The 20,279-nt window shown below is 34.5% G+C and overlaps 1 protein-coding gene across 8 annotated transcripts in view; it reads left to right on the forward strand.

Annotated features, from left to right (window-relative positions):
• The window catches only part of C9H11orf65 (chromosome 9 C11orf65 homolog), a 134,106-nt gene that overhangs the window by 65,033 nt on the left and 48,794 nt on the right, over positions 1–20,279 (forward strand). For 7 of the 8 annotated variants that reach the window (XM_057552162.1, XM_057552167.1, XM_057552165.1 and 4 more), the window contains 3 exons: positions 11,706–11,759; positions 11,892–12,092; positions 13,850–13,980. In XM_057552162.1, the coding sequence (XP_057408145.1) occupies positions 11,706–11,759; positions 11,892–12,092; positions 13,850–13,980 (386 nt within the window). The remainder of the gene's footprint in view (positions 1–11,705; positions 11,760–11,891; positions 12,093–13,849; positions 13,981–20,279) is intronic. The other variant, XM_057552168.1, reaches the window with a different exon arrangement.

Consider the following 20,279-nt stretch of genomic DNA (forward strand, 5'->3'; position numbering starts at 1 on the left):
AGATCTATGAACCATTTTCAGTTTATTTTTGTGAAAGTGTAAAATTTGTGTCTACATTCATTTTTTTAAAATTTTGCATGGGATGTTCAGTTGTTCCAACACCATTTGTTAAAGACCATCCTTTCTCCATTGAATTGCCTTTGCTCTTTTGTCAATGACATGTTAACTAATTTATGTGGGAGCCTATTTCCTGGCTCTTTCTTCTGTTACAATGGCCTTTTTATTTATTCTTTCATGCATACCACACTGTCTTTTTTTACTTATTTATTTATTTATTTATCTATCTATCTATCTATCTATTTATTTATCTATTTTTGGCTGTGTTGGGTCTTCGTTGCTGCACGCGGACTTTCTGTAATTGCAGCGAGTGGGGCTACTCTTCATTGTGGTGCACAGGCTTCTCCTCATGGTGGCTTGTCTTGTTGCCGAGCGTGGGCTTTAGGCACTTGGGCTTCAGTAGTTGTGGCACACGGGCTCAGTAGTTGTGGCTCACAGGCTCTACAGCACAAGCTCAGTAGTTGTGGTGCACAGGCTTAGTTGCTCCACCGCATGTGGGATCTTCCTGGACCAGGGCTCAAACCCGTGTCCCCTGCATTGGCAGGCGGATTTTAACCACTGCACCACCAGGGAAGCCCCTACACTGTCTTGATTATTACAGCTTAGTAAAAAGTCTTGAGTTGGGTAGTGTCAGAACACCAACTTTGTTCTTCTCCTTCAATATTGTGTTGACTATTTTAGGTCTTTTACCTTTACATGTAAAATTTTAAATCGGTTCGTCCATTCCTACAAAATAACTTTCTGGGAGTTTGATTGGGATTTCATTGACTCTGTAAATCAAGTTGGGAAGAATGGACATCTTGACAATATTGAGTCTTCCTATCCAGGTATATGGACTAACTCTTCTTTCATTTAGATCTTCTTTTATTTCTTTCATCACAGTGTTGTAGTTTTCCTCATATAGACTTTTACATATTTTCTTAGATTTATACCTAAGTATTTTACTTTTGTGGTACTAATGTACATAGCATTGTGCTTTTAATTTCAAATTCCAATTGTCCATTGCCAGCGTATAAGAAAGCAGTTGACTTTTGTAATGTTAACATTGTATCCTCCAACATTATTATAATTGCTTATTAGTTCCAGGAGTTTCTTTGTTGGTTCACTGAGATTTTTTATATAGACAATCATGTTATCTGTGAACAAAGATAGCTTTTTTTTTCTGTTCTCAATTTTTGCACATTTCTTTTCTTATCTTACTGAATTATCTAGGATTCCAGTATGATGCTGAGTAGGAATAGTCAGGGGACTAGTTTCTCACCATTAAGTATGATGTTATCTGTAAGTTTCTTGTAGATGTTCTTTATCAAGTTGAGGAAGTTCCTGTCTATTCTAGTTTGCTGAAGGTTTTTCTTGGGGACTTCTTTTTAAAAATAAAATCGTACAGAAACAGAAGAAACACCATGAGGTCCCTTCCTTCCGTTCCTTCTCTACTTGCCCTAGCTTGGAGTTATTCCTCATCAATTTTTTAAATTGAAGTATAATTGACTTATACTATTTTATTAGTTTTGGGTGTGCAACATAGTGCAACACAGTGATTCCATATTTTTACAAAATGATCACCATGGTAAGTCTAGCTACCGTTTGTCACCATACAAAATTATTAAAATATTATTGACTATATTCCCTATGTTGTACATTATATCCCCTGACTTATTTATTTAATAACTGGAAGTTTGTACTTCTTAATTTCCCTCACCTAGTTTGCTCATCCCTCCACCCCCCCATCCCCTCTGGCAACCACCAGTTTGTTCTCTGTATCTATGAGTCTGTTTCTATTTTTTAGATTTGTTCGTTTGTTTTGTTTTTCAGATTCCAGATGTAAGTAAAATCATACATTATTTGTCTTTCTCTGTCTTATTTAACTTAGCATAATACCCTCTAGACCCACCCATATTGTTAAAAATGGCAAGAATTCATTCTTTTTGTGGCTAATATTCCATTACCACATCTTCTTTATCCATTCATCTATGCATGGACACTTAGGTTGTTTCCATATCTTGGCTATTGTAAATAATTCTGCAATGAACATAGGGTTGGCAAATATCTTTTTGAATTAGTGTTTTTGTTTTCTTTGGGTATTGCTGGATTTTATGGTAGTTCTTTTTTTTTCTTCTAGTTTTACTGAGATATAATTCTCATACAGCACTGTATGATGTGTACAGTATAATGATTTTGCCTTACATACATGATGAAATGATTACCACAATATGTTTAAAGAACATCCCTCCTCCCATACAGATACAAAGTTAAAGAAATAGAAAAAAATTATTTTTTCCTTGTAATAAGAACTCTTAGGATTTGCTCTCTTAACTATCATATATAACATACAGCAATGTTAATTATATTTATCATGTTTTATGTTATATCCCTAGTATTTATTTACCTTATAACTGGAAGTTTGTACCTTTTCTCTGCCTTCATCCAGTTCCCCCTACCCCTCCCCCCAGCCTCTGGTAACCGCAAATCTGATCTCTTTTTCTGTGAGTTTGTATTTTATTATAATTGACCTACAACACTGTGTTAGTTCCTGTTACACAACATAGTGATTCAATATGTCTACACATTTCAAAATGATCACCACTGCAAGTGCAGATTGATTGATTGATTGATTGATTGATTGATTGATTGATTTTTGGCTGTGTTGGGTCTTGGTTGCGTTGTGCGGGCTTCTCATTGTGGTGGCTTCTCCTGTTACGGAGCATGTGCTCTAAGTGTGCGGGCTTCAGTAGTTGTGGCTTGCGGGCTCTAGAGTGCAGGCTCAGTAGTTGTGGCGCACGGGCTTAGTTGCTCTGCAGCATGTGGGGTCTTCCCGGACCAGGGCTTGAACCTGTGTCCCCTGCATTGGCAGGTGGATTCTTAACCACTGTGCCACCAGGGAAGCCTAAGTGTAGATTTGATGTCACTATACAAAGATATTACATAATTATTGATTATTTTGCCCACACTGTACATTTCACACGTGTGACTCATTTATTTTGCAGCTGGAATTTTGTACCTCTTTATCTCCCTCACCTATTCTCTCTTCTCCCACCTCCCTCCCTTCTGGCAGCAACTCGTTTGTTCTCTGTATCTGTGACTCTTTTTCTGTTCTGTTCTATTTGTTCATTTGTTTTGTTTTTTATATTCCACATATAAATGAAATGATACAGTATTTGTCTTTCTCTGTCTGACTTGTTTCACTTGGCATAATATCCTCTAGGTTCATCCATGTTGTTGCAAATTGCAAGATTTCCTCTTTTTTATGGCCAGGTAATATTCCATTGTATGTATGTATCACATCTTCTTTATCCATTCACCTAATCATGGGCACTTAGGTTGCTTCCATATCTTGGCTATTACAAATAATGCTGTAATGAACATAGGGGTGCATGTATCTTTTCTAATTAGTGTTTTAATTTTATTCAGATTAATACCCAGGAGTGGAATTACTGGTTCTTATGTTAATTCCATTTTTAATTTTTTGAAATCTCCATTCTGTTTTCTACAGTGGCTGCACCAATTTACATTCCCAACAATAGTGCATAAGGGTTCCCTTTTTCTCCACATTCTCGCCAACACTTGTTATTTGTTGTCTTTTTGATAAAAGCCATTTTGACAGGTATGAGGTGATACATTATGGGTTTTTTCTTTTTTTTTTTCTTAATTGAAGTATAGGCGATGTACAATATTATACAAGTTACAGGTGTACAACAGAGTGATTCACAATTTTTAAAGGTTATACTCCTTTTATAGGTATTATTAAATATTGGCTATATTCCTTGTGTTGTACTATATATCCTTGAAGCTTATTTCATACATAATAGTTTGTATCACTTAGTCCCCTACTCCATATTGCCCCTCCCCCTTACCTCTCCTCACTGGTAACCACTAGTTTGTTCCCTATATCTGTGAGCCTGTTTCTGTTTTATTATAGACATTTATTTGTTTTATTTTTTAGATTCCACATATAAGTGATAATATAGAGTATTTGCCTTTCTATGTCTGACTTATTTCACTTAACATAATATTCTCTAGGTCCATTCATGTTTTTGCAAATGGCAAAATTGCATTTTTTAATGGCTGCAGAGGATTCTATTGTGTATATATACATATAAACATATTCTTTGTCCATTCATCTGTTGATGAACACATGTTGCTTCCATATCTTGGCTATTGTAAATAATCCTGCTGTGAACATTGGGGTGCATGTATGTTTTCAATCTAGTGTTTTTGGGTTTTTTGGATATGTACTCAGGAGTGGAATTGCTGGGTCATATGGCAGTTCTATTTTTAGTTTTTTGAGAAACTTCCATCCTGTTTTCCACATTAACTGTACCAATTTACATTCCACCAACAGTGAACAAGGGTTTCCTTCTCTCCACAACCTTGCCAACATTTGTTATTTGTGTTCTTTTTGATGATAACAATTCTGACAAGTGTGAGATGATATCTCATTGTGGATTTGATTTGCATTTCTCTAATGGCTAGCAATGTTGAGCATCTTTTCATGTGCCTGTTAGCCACCTGTATGTCTTTGGAAAAATGTCTATTCATTTTCCAAAAGTGGGAAAAATACCCACTTTTTAATTAGGTTGTTTGTTTGAGTTTTATGAGCTCTGTATATATATTTTTTAAATTAATTAATTAATTATTTTATTTATTTATTTATTTATTTATTTATTTATGGCTGTGTTGGGTCTTCGTTACTGTGCGAGGGCTTTCTCTAGTTGTGGCAAGTGGGGGCCACTCTTCATTGCGGTGCACGGGCCTCTCATTATCGCGGCCTCTCTTGTTGCGGAGCACAGGCTCCAGATGCGCAGGCTCAGTAATCGTGGCTCACGGGCCTAGTTGCTCCACGGCATGTGGGATCTTCCCAGATCAGGGCTCAAACCCGTGTCTCCTGCATTGGCAGGCGGATTCTTAACCACTGTGCCACCAGGGAAGCCCTATATTTTTGATATTATCCTTTTTCAGTCATATCATTTGCAAATATTGTCTTCCATAGATTGTCTTTTTTGTTTTGTTGATGGTTTCTTTTGCTGTGCAAAAGCTTTTATGTTTAATTAGGTCCCATTTATTTTTGCTTTTGTTTCCTTTGCTGTAGGAGACAGATCAAAAAAAATATTGCTACAATTTATGTCAATGAGTGTTCTGCCTATGTTTTCCTCTAGGAGTTTTATAGTATTTGGTCTTACATTTAGGTCTTTAATCCATTTTATTTTTGTATATGGTGTTAGAGAATGTTCTTATTTCATTATTTTACATGTGGCTGTCCAGTTTTCCCAGCACCACTTATTGAAGAGACTCTCTTTTCTCCATTGTATGTTCTTGCCTCCTTTGTCATAGATTAATTGACCAAAGGTGCATGGATTTATTTCTGGGATCTCTATTCTGTTCCATTGATCTATGTCTCTGTTTTTGTGCCTGTACCATACTATTTTGATTACTGTAGCTTTGTAGTACAGTCTGAAGTCAGGGAGGGTGATTCCCACAGCTTTGTTCTTTTTTCTCAAGATTGCTTTACTGTTCAGGGTCATTTGTGTTTCCATACACATTTTTAAATTATTTGTGCTTGTTCTGTGCAAAATGCCATTGGTATTTTGATAGGGATTGCACTGAATCTGTAGATTGCTTTGGGTAATATGGCCATTTTTTTTTTGGTGCGTGGCTTGTGGGATCTTTGTTCCCTGACCAGGGATTGAACCCGTGCCCTTGGCAGTGAAAGCACTGAGTCCTAACCACTGGACCACCAGGGAATTCCCCAACCATTTTAGCAATATTAATTCCATGAGCTGAATATATCTTTCTATTTTTTGTGTGTGTCATATTCAGTTTCTTAAATCAGTGTCTTATAGTTTTCCAAGTACGGGTCTTTTACTTCCTTGGTTAGATTTTATCCTACATATTTTATGTTTTTTGGTGTTATTGTAAGTAGGATTGTTTCCTTAATTTTTCTTTCTGATAGTTCGTTGTTAGTGTATAGAAACCCAACAGATTTCTGTATATTACTTTTATATCCTGAAAATTTACTTAATTCCTTAATTAGCTTTCATAGTTTTTGGTGGTGTCTTTAGGATTTTTTATGTATAGTATCATGTCATCCACAAACAGTGAAAGTTTTACTTCTTCCTTTCCAATTTAGATTCCTTTTATTTCCTTTTCTCATCTGATTGCTGTGTCTAGGACTTCCAATACTATGTTGAATGAAAGTGGTGAGAGTGGGCATCCTTATCCTGTTCCTGATCTTAGAGGAAATCCTTTCAGCTTTTCACTGTTGAGTATGATATTGGCTGTAAGTTTTTCATATATGGCCTTTATTATGTAGAGGTATGTTCCCTCTATACCCACTCTGTTGAGATTTTTTTCTATCATAAATTGATTTGAATTTTTCAAAAGTTTTTTCTGCATCTATTGAGGTAATCATGTGAATTTTATTCTCCAATTTGTCAATGTGGTGTATCACATTGATTGATTTATAGGTATTGAATTATTCTTGAATCCCTGGGATAAATCCCACTTGATCATTGTATATGATACTTTTTTTTTTCTGAGTATCTACTATGTGCCATTGCTTCACACAGACATTATCTCATTTATTTATCACCAAGCAATATTTATGGGCTAGATATTACTATTTTCCAGCTGATAAAACCGAGACATAGAGAAGTTATATGATTCTCCCAAAGTCACACAGCTATTGTATATGATACTTTTAATGTATTGTTGAATTCAATTTGCTAATATTTTGTTGAGGATTTTTGCATCTGTATTCATCAGTGATATTGGCCTGTACTTTTCTTTTTATGTGGTGTCTTTGTCTGGTTTAAGTATCAGAATGATATTGGCTTCATAGAATGAGTTTGGAAGCATTCTATCCTCTTCTTTTTTTTTTTTTTTGGAGTAGTTTGAGAATGATCAAAGTTAACCTTTCTCTAACTGTTTGGCAGAATTCACCTGTGAAGCTTTCTGGCCCTGAAATTTTGCTTGTTGGGGGTTTTTAAATTACTGATTCAATTTCATCACTGGTAATTGGTCTGTACATATTTTCTATTTCTTCCTGATTCATTCTTGGGATGCTGTATGTTTCTGGGAATTTATTTCTTCTAAGTTGTCCATATTATTGGTGCATAGTTGTTTGTAGTAATCTCTTATGAGCCTTTGTGTTTCAGTGGTGTCAGTTGTAACTTCTCTTCTTTCATTTCTGATTTTATATATTTGAGCCCTCTCTTTCTTTCCTGATGAATCTGGATAAAGTTTTATCAATCTTGTTTATCTTTTCAAAGAACCACCTCTTAGTTTCATTAATCTTTCATGTTTTTATTTTTTGGTCTTTATTTCATTAATTTCTTCTCTGATCTTTATGATTTCTTTCCTTCTATTAACTTCGGGTTTTGTTCTTCTTTTTCTAGTTCTTTTAGATGTAAGGTTAGATTGTTTGAGATTTTTCTCATGTTCTAGGGAAGGATTGTATCTCTATAAATTTCCCTCTTAGAGCTGCTTTTGCTGTGTCCCATAGGTTTTGGGTCATTGTGTTTTCATTCTCATTTGTCTCTAGGTATTTTTTTGATTTCCTCTTTGATTTCTTCAGTGATCCATTAGTTGTTTAGTAGCATATTCTTTAGCCTTCCTGTGTTTGTGTTTTTTGCAGTTTTTTCTCATAATGTTGTGATTGGAAAGATGTTTGATATGATTTCAATCTTCTTAAATTTATTGACAATTGTTTTGTGGCCTAGCATGTGATCTATCCTGGAGAACGTTCCACATGCACTTGAAAAGTATGTGTATTCAGCTACTTTTGGATGGAATGTACTCTATGTATCTATTAACTCCATCTGGTTTAATGTGTCATTTAAGGTCAGTGTTTTCATATTGATCTTCTGTCTGGATGATCTATCCTTGATGTAAATGGGGTGTTAAAGTCCCCTACTGTTATTGTGTTACTGTCAATTTCTCCCTTTATGTCTGTTATTATTTGCTTTATATATTTAAGTGTTCCTACAATTGTTTTATCTTCTTTTTGGATGGATCTCTTCATCATTATGCACTGTCCTTCTTTGTCTCTTGTTACAGTCCTTGTTTTAAAGTCTATTTAGTCTAAGTATTGCTACCTGGCTTTCTTTTGACTTCCATGTGAATGGAATACCTTTTCCATCGACTCACTTTCAGTCTGTATGTGTCCCTAGATCTGAAGTGGGTCTCTTGTAGAGTCTTGTTTTTGTATCCATTCAGCCACCCTATATCTTTCGATTGGAGCATTTAGTCTATTTACATTTAAAGTAATTATTGATAAATATGTATTTATTAACATTTGTTCATTGTTTTCTGGTTGTTTTTGTAGTTCTTTTTTGTTCCTTTCTTCTTTTGCTCTCTTCCCGTGTGACTTGATGGCTATCTTTATGTTATTTTGGGTTCCTTTCTCCTTTTTTGTGTGTGTATCTATTATTTTTGGTTTGTGATTACCATGAGTTGTGTATATGTGTGTCCATATATATATAGTTTTTTCTCACAGGTGGGCATTTTATTTTCCCACTTTTTGCTGGCCAACTTCTGTGCATCTTCCTATGTTTGTGGACTACACCACCTTTGAGGTGGAAATCTCCTCTCCTATACAGATTTTTAAAAATTGAAGTATAATTGCTTTACAATGTGTTATTTTCTGCTGTACACCGAGGTGAATCAGCTATATGTATAGCCCTCCCTCTTGGACCTCCCTCCCACCACCCCCCCCCCCATCTAACCCATCTATGTCATCACAGAGCACCGAGCTGACCTCTTCGTGCTATAACAGGGAAAGATAGCAGGTTCCCACTAACTAGCTATTTTACACATAGTAGTGTATATATGTCAATCCTAATCTCCCAATTCATCCCACCCTCCCCTTCCCCCCCCATGTCCACATGTCCATTCTCTACACCTGCATCTCTATTGCTGCCCTACAAATAGGTTCATCTGTACCATTTTTTTAGATTCCACATATATGTGTTAATATACAATATTTGTTTTTCTCTTTCTGACTTACTTCACTCTTTATGACAGACTCTAGGCCCATCCACATCTCTACAAATCACCCAATTTCATTCCTTTTTATGGCTGAGTAATATTCCATTTACATTTAGTCCATTTACATTTAAAGTAATTATTTAAAAATTTTTTTTTAATTTTATTTTTTGGCTGAGTCAGGTCTTAGTTGTGGCACACAGGATCTTCGCTGAGGCATGTGGGCTTCTCTCTAGTTGTGGCCTGAGAGTTTTCTCTTTTCTAGCTGCAATGCATGGGCTCCAGGGTGCATGGGCTCTGTAGTTTGTGGCATGCAGGCTCTCTAGTTGAGGCGCATGAGCTCAGTAGTTTTGGCATGTGTGCTCAGTTGCCCCATGGCATGTGGGATCTTAGTTCCCTGACCAGGGATCGAACCCGAGTCCCCTGCATTGTAAGGTGGATTGTTTACCACTGGACCACCAGGGAAGTCCCTAAAGTAATTATTGATAAATATGTATTTATTACCATTTGTTCATTGTTTTCTGGTAGTTTTTGAAGTTCTTTTTTGTTCCTTTCTTCTTTTGCCCTCTCCTTTGTGATTTGATGGCTATCTTTATGTTTTTTTGGGTTTCTTTCTCCTTTTTTGTGTGTGTATCTATTATAGGTTTTTGGTTTGTGATTACCATGAGGTGTGTGTGTCTACATATATATTTTTTTAATTTGAAGATCTCTTAAGTTTGAAAACATTCTAACAAACCTGCATTTGTACTTCTGCCACTCTTTCATGTTTAATGGTTTTGATATATTTTACATCTTTTTGTTTTTTGAATCCCTTAACTCCTTATTGTGAATTTAGATATTTTACTACTTTTGTCTTATATACATGGTTGATCTACTACCTTTACAGTGCGTTTGGATTTTTCCTTTCATAATTTTTATATTTCTAGTTGTGGTCTTTTTTTTTCCACTTAGAGAAGTCCCTCTAACATTTCTTGTAAAGTTGGTTTAGTGGTGCTGAGCTCTTTTAACTTTGCTTGTCTGTAAACCTCAAATCTGAATGATAGCCTTGCCAGGTTGAGTAATTTTGGTTGTAGGTTTTTTTCCATTGATTACTTTGAATATATTCTGCCACACCCTTCTGGCCTGCAAAGTTTCTGCTGAAAAGTCAGCTGATAGTCTTATGGGAGTTCCCTTGCATGTAACTAGTGGTTTTTCCCTTGCTGTTTTTAAGATTCTCTTTTATCCTTAATTTTTTCTATTTTAGTTATAATGTGTCTTGTTGTGGACCTCTTGGGGTTTATCTTGTTTTGGACTCTCTATGCTTCCTGGATCTGGATGGCTGTTTCCTCCCCCAGGTTAGGGAAGTTTTCAAATATTACTTCCTTAAATAAATTCTCTGCCCGTTTCTCTCTTTTTTCTCCTTCTGGGGCCCCTATAATGCAAATGTTAGTATGCTTCATGTTGTCCTAGAAGTCTCCTAAGCTATCCTCATTTTTAAAATTCTTTTTTCTTTTCTCTGTTCAGCTTGGGTGACTTCCACTATGCTGTCTTCCTTAAATGTTTGGTAGAATTAACAAGTGAACCCATCTGGGCCTGGTGTTTTCTACTTTGAAAGGTGAATTATTGATTAAATTTCTTTAATAGATATTGATCTATTCAGATTGTCTATTTCTCCTTATGTGAGGTTTGGTAGGTTGTGTCTTTCAAAGAATCAATCCATTTAGTTTAGGTTATCAAATTTGTGGGCATAGAGTTATTCATAATATTTGTTCATTATCCTTTTAGTGTCCATGGAATCAGTAGTGATGTCCCGTCTTTCATTTCTGATATTAGTATTTTATGTTCTCTATCTCTCTCATTGCTGCTGCCCAGCATCACAGGACAAAGTGAGTATCATACAGTGTATCACTAGCCTGGGAAAAGATCAAAATTCAAAATTAGTAGTATGGTTTCTACTGAATGTGTATCACTTTTGCACCATCATAAAGATGAAAAATTGTAAGTCAAACCATCATAAGTCAGGGACCATGTATGTGTGTGTGTGTGTGTGTGTGTGTGTGTAATTTTTAGCCAGGAGAAAATTAGGCAAAACTAATGTTGTCTTTCAGGCTGAACAATTTAGGGTAACATCTGTTTTCGCATCTAACTTAGTATAATCAGGAGACAGGTTGGGGACCAAGAATTTTTTTCTCTACTTTCCATTTGGTGTGGGGCACTAAAATTTAAAAGACCAACTATATACAATTCTTACAAAATTTGAACATGGAATTTTGATTTAATAAAAGCTAGCTAGGAAAGGTCATCTGTTGTTTAACTCAGATTCACCAGTCACATTTTTTTCTCTGAATTTACCTGGAAGATATTTAATATGAAAATCATATATTTGAGGAATTTTTTTAAAACTTCTGTTTTATGACTAACAAATCATCTGACTTTTACACTTTTACATTACATAGAAAGGAAACATAGTTTGGTATCATTTTCCCAGTTATAATGTAAGCTGTTTTACTTATTGAGTGTCTATAAGAAAATAAATCCTAAGATACTTTCTGATTTAAAATTAACTATTTGAGGTTTATTCACTTCATCTATTTCATAAATAATCAATATTCAACAACTATTTAACATAATTGAGTGAGAAGTTGTGAACTGATATATACAGAATGTTGAAGACTAATTTTTTTTTATAGGCAGAACTTCTAGATGCTGCTGCTGGCATTAATGTACGATTCAGATTAGGTGGTGTAAGTATGGATAAATTCTTATTTAGTACTTTTAAAGCACATTTATATGAAATTTAAAAGATATAATTTTTAAAAACATACACTATTTTTCTAATTAAATTGAAATGGTCCTTTGAACTTTTCCAACTATAGGTTAAATTTCCACCTGAAATATACTATAAAATTTTCACTCACAGACATATTGAAGATCTGTGCGCTAATAGCCCTAGAGATTACACAAAACTTCCAGCAAAACATACATCTCATATTAAAAGTGATAATCTTCAGGAAGAGGATTATAGTGGCTGGTATCGTCGTATAGAGAACAATGGCTGGAGGCCTGTTTCTGATAAAGTAAGAAAAGATAAACATTAATAATTTTGAATATTATGTGCGTAGAAACCTATCTGTCTTTCTGAAAATTAATTTTTAGATTATTTTTTAAGAATAATGAATCCTACTAATTTAACTGGTAAAATTTGCTTAACTATTCTGTGGTCACTAATATACTTCAAGATACAGCAATATATATATTTTTTTTTACATTTACTTCTACTTTTAATAATCATCTTTGAATCTAGGCTATCTTTAGATACTCTCTGGCACTCAGCCATTACCCATCTTTAAAACAAAGCAAATCTGAAGATGTTGTTGACTCTATATTAATCCTTGAACAAGAGATGAGGGTTCTTGAGAATAATATGCCATTTTCTCCATAGAGCTTGTAACAGCAGACACTAGTGGGAGAGCATGTGGGTTTTCATGGTGTTGGAAGATTTAACATGTGCTCATATGAACAGAATGATTTTAAATATACATAGTTCCTAATGCATATATGTGATTCTAGAACTTTTCTATAGACACCCATGTTTAATCTTTTTGTAGAAATAATTTCTATCTAAGGATATTTGTAAGCTTATATATATATATTTATATATAAATTTATTTATTTATTTATTTATTTTTGGCTGTGTTGGGTCTTTCATTTCTGTGTGAGGGCTTTCTCTAGTTGTGGCAAGCGGGGACCACTCTTCATCACGGTGCGCGGGCCTCTCACTATCGCGGCCTCTCTTGTTGTGGAGCACAGGCTCCAGATGCGCAGGCTCAGTAGTTGTGGCTTACGGGCCCAGTTGCTCTGCGGCATGTGGGATCTTTCCAGACCAGGGCTCGAACCCGTGTCCCCTGCATTGGCAGGCAGATTCTCAACCACTGCGCCACTAGGGAAGCCCTGTAAGCTTATATTTTAAAAGTTAACATTATCTGCTTCTATAGTTCTGGATATTTGTTTATATGGCCGCAAGTATCTTCATTCAAATCCTCAGTCTCTGGTATACAGATTGTAGAATGTAGTATACTGAATATACTAAGTATGAAAAGTGAAAATGATCAAAGTGTGAATTTATTCATTCATTCAACAAACTTTATTGCATACCAACCAGATGTCAGGCATTGTACTAGATGCTTGGGAAGCAATAGTACATAAGAATAGTCCTTCCCCTCAAGCATTTTGCTTTTAATTAAGGAGAGAGTCAAGTAAACAGGATATTTCAGTACAGTGCAGTGAATATGTGCTTTAATAGGGGAAAGTTTAGAGTGCTGTGAGGGGAAACAAACTTTCCTCTTTGTTATTTAATGTGTATGTGGTGAGGGAGGAAGAATGAATTGGAAATAGGAAAACAGGCAACCAGTTAGTATAAAGTGTCAAACAGGGGAAACCACAAAGTCTTGGGACACAATGGTGAGATTTCTATATTCTTTGAGTGTGCCCATATTCCTTGAGGATTAGAGTCTTCAAAAGTCAATAGCACCTACTGGTCAGATCTGTTCTTATGAGAAACTAAAACACTCTTAGAATATGTCTATTCATTTATTCATTCAACAGATACTTATTAAATAGTACCTCAGCACACTAATTTTTCTATGGCATGTGCCTCTTAAGGTTCAATGTGCCATTCACTTAATTAGAAATATCTTAAAAGGGTCTATCCTCTCCTCTATTTCTATCTTGGCATAGTCCTATTGAACACACAGAAGTTCTTTTCTATAGTCAGATAACCTCATAATATTCAGTAATCCAATATTTTGTGTATTCATTTTTCATTTCTCAATAGTTTTGGAAGTCTACTGAAAATGTAATGGTGGGAGACAAAAAAGAAAGTGAATTCCATTTCTCTAAATTGAAGAGAAGACAAGATATAGAAAAGAAAAGAAAAATTAAAAAAATAGAATGGATGCGGCAAATGTAAGTTGATGAAATACTTAGACTTACTAAAGAAGTATACAGTCATTTTTTTAGATTGCTATCACTACTAAACTAACTACATGTTACTTTAAAAATAAGATGAAAGATTACAGTATATTTTTTAAAATACATAGAAAGCAAATATTTAATAAGTGCCTGCTAGGCACTGTTAATCTCTGGGATATAAATGGGAAAAGACAGGTTCTCTTTGACCACAAGGAAATCATAATCTTTTGGAACATGAGATATGAAAATCAGCATTTACTCTTATATATGAGATAACTTTAATATGACCCTCTAGACCCACTCTACACCATTCTCAAACTTTCTTTCTCCCCTAAAGAAACTGACTTGTACAGATTACACTAAAAGTCATTCTGGACCTATCTAACAAATATTAAAAGCAAATCTCAAAAGAATCAAGTTGTTTCCAAGTTTACTTGACAATGTACAAGAACAAAGCCCCCAAATATTTAAAGGAACACAAAAAACTCAAGTGGTCAAAGTCTATAAAATTCACAATGTCTACCATATAGTAATCAATTACCAGGCACTCAAAGAAGCAGGAAAATATATCCCTGAGAAGAAAAAATAATATCAGCTTACTCACCAAAAATATATTTTAAAAATAAAAATGAAAGAAAACATTTCAGACAGACAAAAGCTGAGTTCTATCACCATGAACGGACCAGCAGTATAAAGAACTTTTCTTCCTACTACTTTAATCTCTTTAAAAGGTAATTAACTAACTACTAAACTATACACTTAAAAATAGTTAAGATAAATAGTTAAGACAATAAATTTTATGTTGGTTTTACCACAATATTTTAAATGATAGGTATTACATTTTAAACTAATGAGTTAATATTGATGTTTCCAATCAGTTCCTGATTCCACAGTTATACTCCTTTTCTCTTATATTGAAAATCTTCATCAAACAAAACATAATTGCTTATTTTTTCTGACATTACAAGTAAATAGTTCCAAAACATCACAATACAATATCAACATATAGATGCAATTACTGAATAAAGTTCAAAAACATTTTTAAGGTAATTTACTATTTAAAGCAGAAACAGTGAAAATGTATTATGGTATTTACAAATTTTAACAGTGCAGAAGTAAATATATGATAACAATACCACAAAGGTTGAGAAAGATGAAATGGAAATGTACTGCTGGAAGGTCCTTATACTACACATGAAGTGGTATAATATTGCTTGAAGTAGACCATGAGAGTTAAATATATATACCACAAACCCTAAAGCAACCATAAAATCAACAACAAGCAATATGTAAACCTAATAAGATAATAATGAAAATAAAATAGAATCATAACAAACAATCCATCCTCTCTTGGATGAGGAAAGGAAACAAGAACTGGGAGGACAAATATACAATGAATAGCATGATGTAGATTAAAACCAACCACATCAACAATCATATTAAATGTAAATGGTCTAAGCATCCCAAATAAAGACAGTGACTGACAGACTGGATAAGAAAGCAAGACCCAACTATACGTTACGTACAAGAACTAAGAGCACAAATAGGTTAAAATTAAAAGCATGGAAGAGGACTATGCTAACAGTAATCAAAAGAAAGCTGGAGTGACTATATTAATATCAAACAAAGTAATAAAGAGGGGTAAATTCATCAAGAGAACATAATCCTAAATGCTTGTTTACCTAATAACAGAGCTTCAAAATACATGAAACAAAAACTACTACTGAAAGGAGAAATAGACAAATCCAAAATTATAGTCAGAGATTTCAAAACCCTTTTCTTAGTAATTGATATAACAAGTGGACAATAAATTAGTAAAGATGTAGAAGACTTGAGCAACACTGTCAACCAACTTGACATAATTGGCATTTATAGAGCACTGAACCCAACAAAAGAAAACACATTCTTTTCAAGTGCACATGAAACATTCACCAATATATACCATATTCTGAGCCATAAAACAAATATCCACAAATTTAAAAGAATTAAAATCATACAAAGGAGGTTCTCTGATCATGATGAGATTAAAAAAGAATTTAAAACAGAATAAAATAACTGAAAAATTTCTGGAAAACCTCCAAATATTTGGATATTAAACAGCATATATCTAAATAATCCATGAGTCAAAGAAGTCACAAGAGGAACTTGAAAATATTTTTGATTTAATAAAAAATGAAAATACAACATATTAAAATTAGGGGATGCAGCTAAAGAAGTACTTACAGGAAAATTTATGGCATTTTCTATGAGGCAAGTGTTATTGGATATAAAACCACTCAAGGCTTATGAGAAAAAAAGATATTACAAGAAAATAACCACCAATATCTCTCATGAGCATAGATACATGATGATAAATAACATTATAGACAAATGGAGTTTAACCCAGGAATACAATATTGGTTTAACATTTGGAAATCAATCAATGCAATCCACCATATTAACAGACTTAAAAAACAAAACTGGATACGAACATCTCAAAAGATGCAGAGAAAGTACTTACAAAATTACCATTTGTAATGAAAACTCTTGGCAAACTAGGAAAATATGAGAGCCTCCTCAACTTGATGAAGGGCATCTATAAAAAGCCTGCAGCCAACATGATACTTAATGGTGAATGGCTGAATGCTTTCTCTCTAAGATCAGGAACAAGGCAAGGATGTCTGCACTCACCACTTCTTTACAACATTGCATTGAAGTCCTAGTCAGTGCAATAAGGGTGGCAGGGCAGAGTGGTGGGGGAGACACTGAGATTGGAAAGGAAGAACTAAAACAGTCCTTGTTCACAGTTGACATGATCATCTAAGTACAGAATTCGAAGGAATCTACTAAAAAGCTACTGGAACTAATAGGTGAGTTTATCAAGGTTGTGAGATACAGAAACCAATTGTATTGCAACAAACAACAAAGACATTTACAGTAGCATCAGAAAATATGAAATACCTAGGCATAAACTGAGGGGAAAATCTACATGACCTGTACACTGAAAAGTAATAAATATTGCTGATAAAACTTAGAGAAGACTTAATAAACAAATAGCCATAAGGTATTAATGGACCAGAAGACTCAATATCATTAAGATGTCAGTTCTCTCCAAATTGATGTATACAGTCAATGTAATCACAATCAAAATTTCCAGCAGGTTTTTTTGTGGAATTTGACCAGTTGATTTGAAAATTTATATGTAAATGCAAAAGGAACTAGAATAATCAAAATAATTTTGGAAAAAAATTTGGAGAACTTAACATTACCTAATTTTAAGACTTATTATAAAACTACTGTAATCAAGACCTGTGGGGGGTCCCTGGTGGAGAAGTGGTTAAGAATTCGCCTGCCAATGCATGGGGCATGGGTTCAATCCCTGGTCCAGGAAGATCCCGCATGCCATGGAGGAACTAAGCCTGTGTGCCACAACTACTGAGACTGCACGCCTAGAGCCCATGCTCTGCAACAAAAGAAGCCACCACAATGAGAAGCCCGTTCACCACAATGAAGAGTACCCCCCTCACCGCAACTAAAGAAAGCCCACATGCAGCAATGAAGACCCAACACAGCCAAAAATAAAAATAAATAAAATAAATAAATTTATTTTAAAAAAAGACATTGTGGTATTGGCATTAAGATAGACATACAAATCAATGGAACAGAATAGACAGTTGAGAAATAGACCCACACACATATTATTAATTGAGTTTCAACACAGGTGCCATGGCAATTTAATTGGAAAAGGATATTCTTTTCAACAAATTGGATATTCAAATGCAGAGAAATGAATCTTGATTCTTATCTCACATCATATATAAAATTCATTTGGAAAAGATCATAGATCTAAATATAAGAATTAACACCATAGTGCATACAACTCAATATCAAAAAAACAAACAACCCAACCAAAAAGTGGGCAGAAGACCTAAATAGACATTTCTCCAAAGAATACATACAGATGACCAACAGGCACATGAAAAGATGCTCAACATCGCTAATTATTAAAGAAATGCAAATCAAAACCACAATGAGGTATCACCTCACACCTGTCAGGATGGCAATCACCAAAAAGTCTACAAATAATAGATGCTGGAGAGGGTGTGGAGAAAAGGAAACCCTCTACACTGTTGGTGGGAATGTAAATTGGTACAGCCACTATGGAAAACAGTATGGAGGTTCCTTGAACTAAAAAGGAGCTACCATATGATCCAGCAATCCCATTCCTGAACATATATCCAGCAAAGACAGAAACGCTAATTTGAAAAGATACATGTACCCCAATGTTCATAGTACCACTATTTACAATAACCAAGGTATGGAAACAACCCAAGCCCATCAACAGACAATTGGTTTAAGAAGATGTGTTTTATATATATATATATATATATATATATATATATATATATATATATATATATATAATGGAATATTAGCCATAAGAAAGAATAAAATAATGCCATTTGTAACAACATGAATGGACCTAGAGAATATCATACTAAGTGAAATAAGTCAGACAGAGAAAAGACAAATATTACATGATATCCCTTATATGTGGCATCTAAAAATAATACAAATGAAACTATATACAAAACAGAATCAGACTCACATACATAGAAAACAAATTTATGATTACCTAAGGGGAAAGTGTGGAGAGGGATAATTTAGGAGATGGCATTAACAGATACAAACTACTATACATTAAATAGATAAGAAACAAGGATTTACTGTATAATATAGGGAACTATATTCAATATCTTGTAATAACCTGTAATGGAAAATAACCTGAAAAGTATGTATATATCTGAAAAAAATCATAAAATAAAAGCACTTTATGAGACCTTAAAAAAATGAGAGTTAACACCATAAAATATCCAAAAGTAAGCAAACAAGAAAATCTTAGTGACTTTGTTTCTGGCAAAGATTTCTTAAATAGGACACAGAAGGCATTAAGTATAAAAGAAAAGATTGTTAAATTGCACTTCATCAAAGTTAAAAGCTTTTGCTCTCCTAAGACACTTTTGCAAAAATAAGAATGCAAGTCACAGACAGGAAGAGAACATTTGCAAAATATGTACATGATAAAAGTCTTGTATCTAGAATATGTAAAAAAAAAACTCTCAAAATTCAGTGATAAGAATACAACCTAATTTTAAAATGGGCAAAAGATCTGAACACTCTACCAATGAATATACAGATAGCAAAAAAGCACAAGTGAACTAATGACTATCATCATTAGTCATTAGGAAAGTGCAAAACAAAACTGTAATGAGATACCACTGCACAACCACTAGAATGGCTAAAATAGTCTGTCATACCAATTATTGGCATGGATATGGAACAAATGCAAACTGGTACACACACTTTGGAAAACAGTTTGACAGTTTTTTTTTAATTTTACAAGTTACACACATCTACTATTAAATCCAGCCATTCTACTCAGATATCTACCCAAGAGAAATAAAAACATGTCTACAGATAGATTGTAATGCAAGTTCATAGCTGCTTTCTTTCTTTCTTTTTTTTTTTAAATTATTATTATTATTATTATTATTATTTTTTATTTATGGCTATGTTGGGTCCTCGCATCTGTGCGAGGGCTCTCCCCAGCCGCAGCAAGCGGGGGCCACTCCTCATCACGGTGCGCCGGCCTCTCACCATCGCGGCCTCTCCCGTTGCGGAGCACAGGCTCCAGACGCGCAGGCTCAGTAATTGTGGCTCACGGGCCCAGCCGCTCCGCGGCATGTGGGATCCTCCCAGACCAGGGCTCGAACCCGTGTCCCCTGCATCGGCAGGCAGACTCCCAACCACTGCACCACCAGGGAAGCCCAGCTGCTTTATTTCTAATAGCCCAAAACCAGAAACAACCCATCAACCCATCAACCCAAATGTCAATGGATAAACAAATTGTGATATATCTACACAAAGGAATACTACTCAGCAGTACAAAGGAATGAATTGTTCATACATAACAACATGGATGAATCGCAAAATAATGATGCTGAATGAAAGCAACCAGTCAAAAAAGAGTACATATTATATGATTTCATTTACATGAAATTCTAGAAAATACAAAGAAATCTAGAATGACACAAAGCAGATGAGTAGTTGTCTGGAGATGCGGGTGGGGGAAAGGAGGGAGGGAAGGATAACAAAGTAGCACAAGGAACTCTGGGGGGGTGATGGATATGTTTGTTTCTTTTATTACAGTGATTCGTTCACAGGTGTATACTTATGTCAAAACTGTTCAAATTGTACAGCTTAAATACAGTCTACTGTATATCACTTATACCTCACTAAGTTGTAAAAAAAAA

Source organism: Balaenoptera acutorostrata, chromosome 9 (assembly GCF_949987535.1).
Source record: "Balaenoptera acutorostrata chromosome 9, mBalAcu1.1, whole genome shotgun sequence".
In the NCBI taxonomy this organism is placed as follows: Eukaryota; Metazoa; Chordata; class Mammalia; order Artiodactyla; family Balaenopteridae; genus Balaenoptera; species Balaenoptera acutorostrata.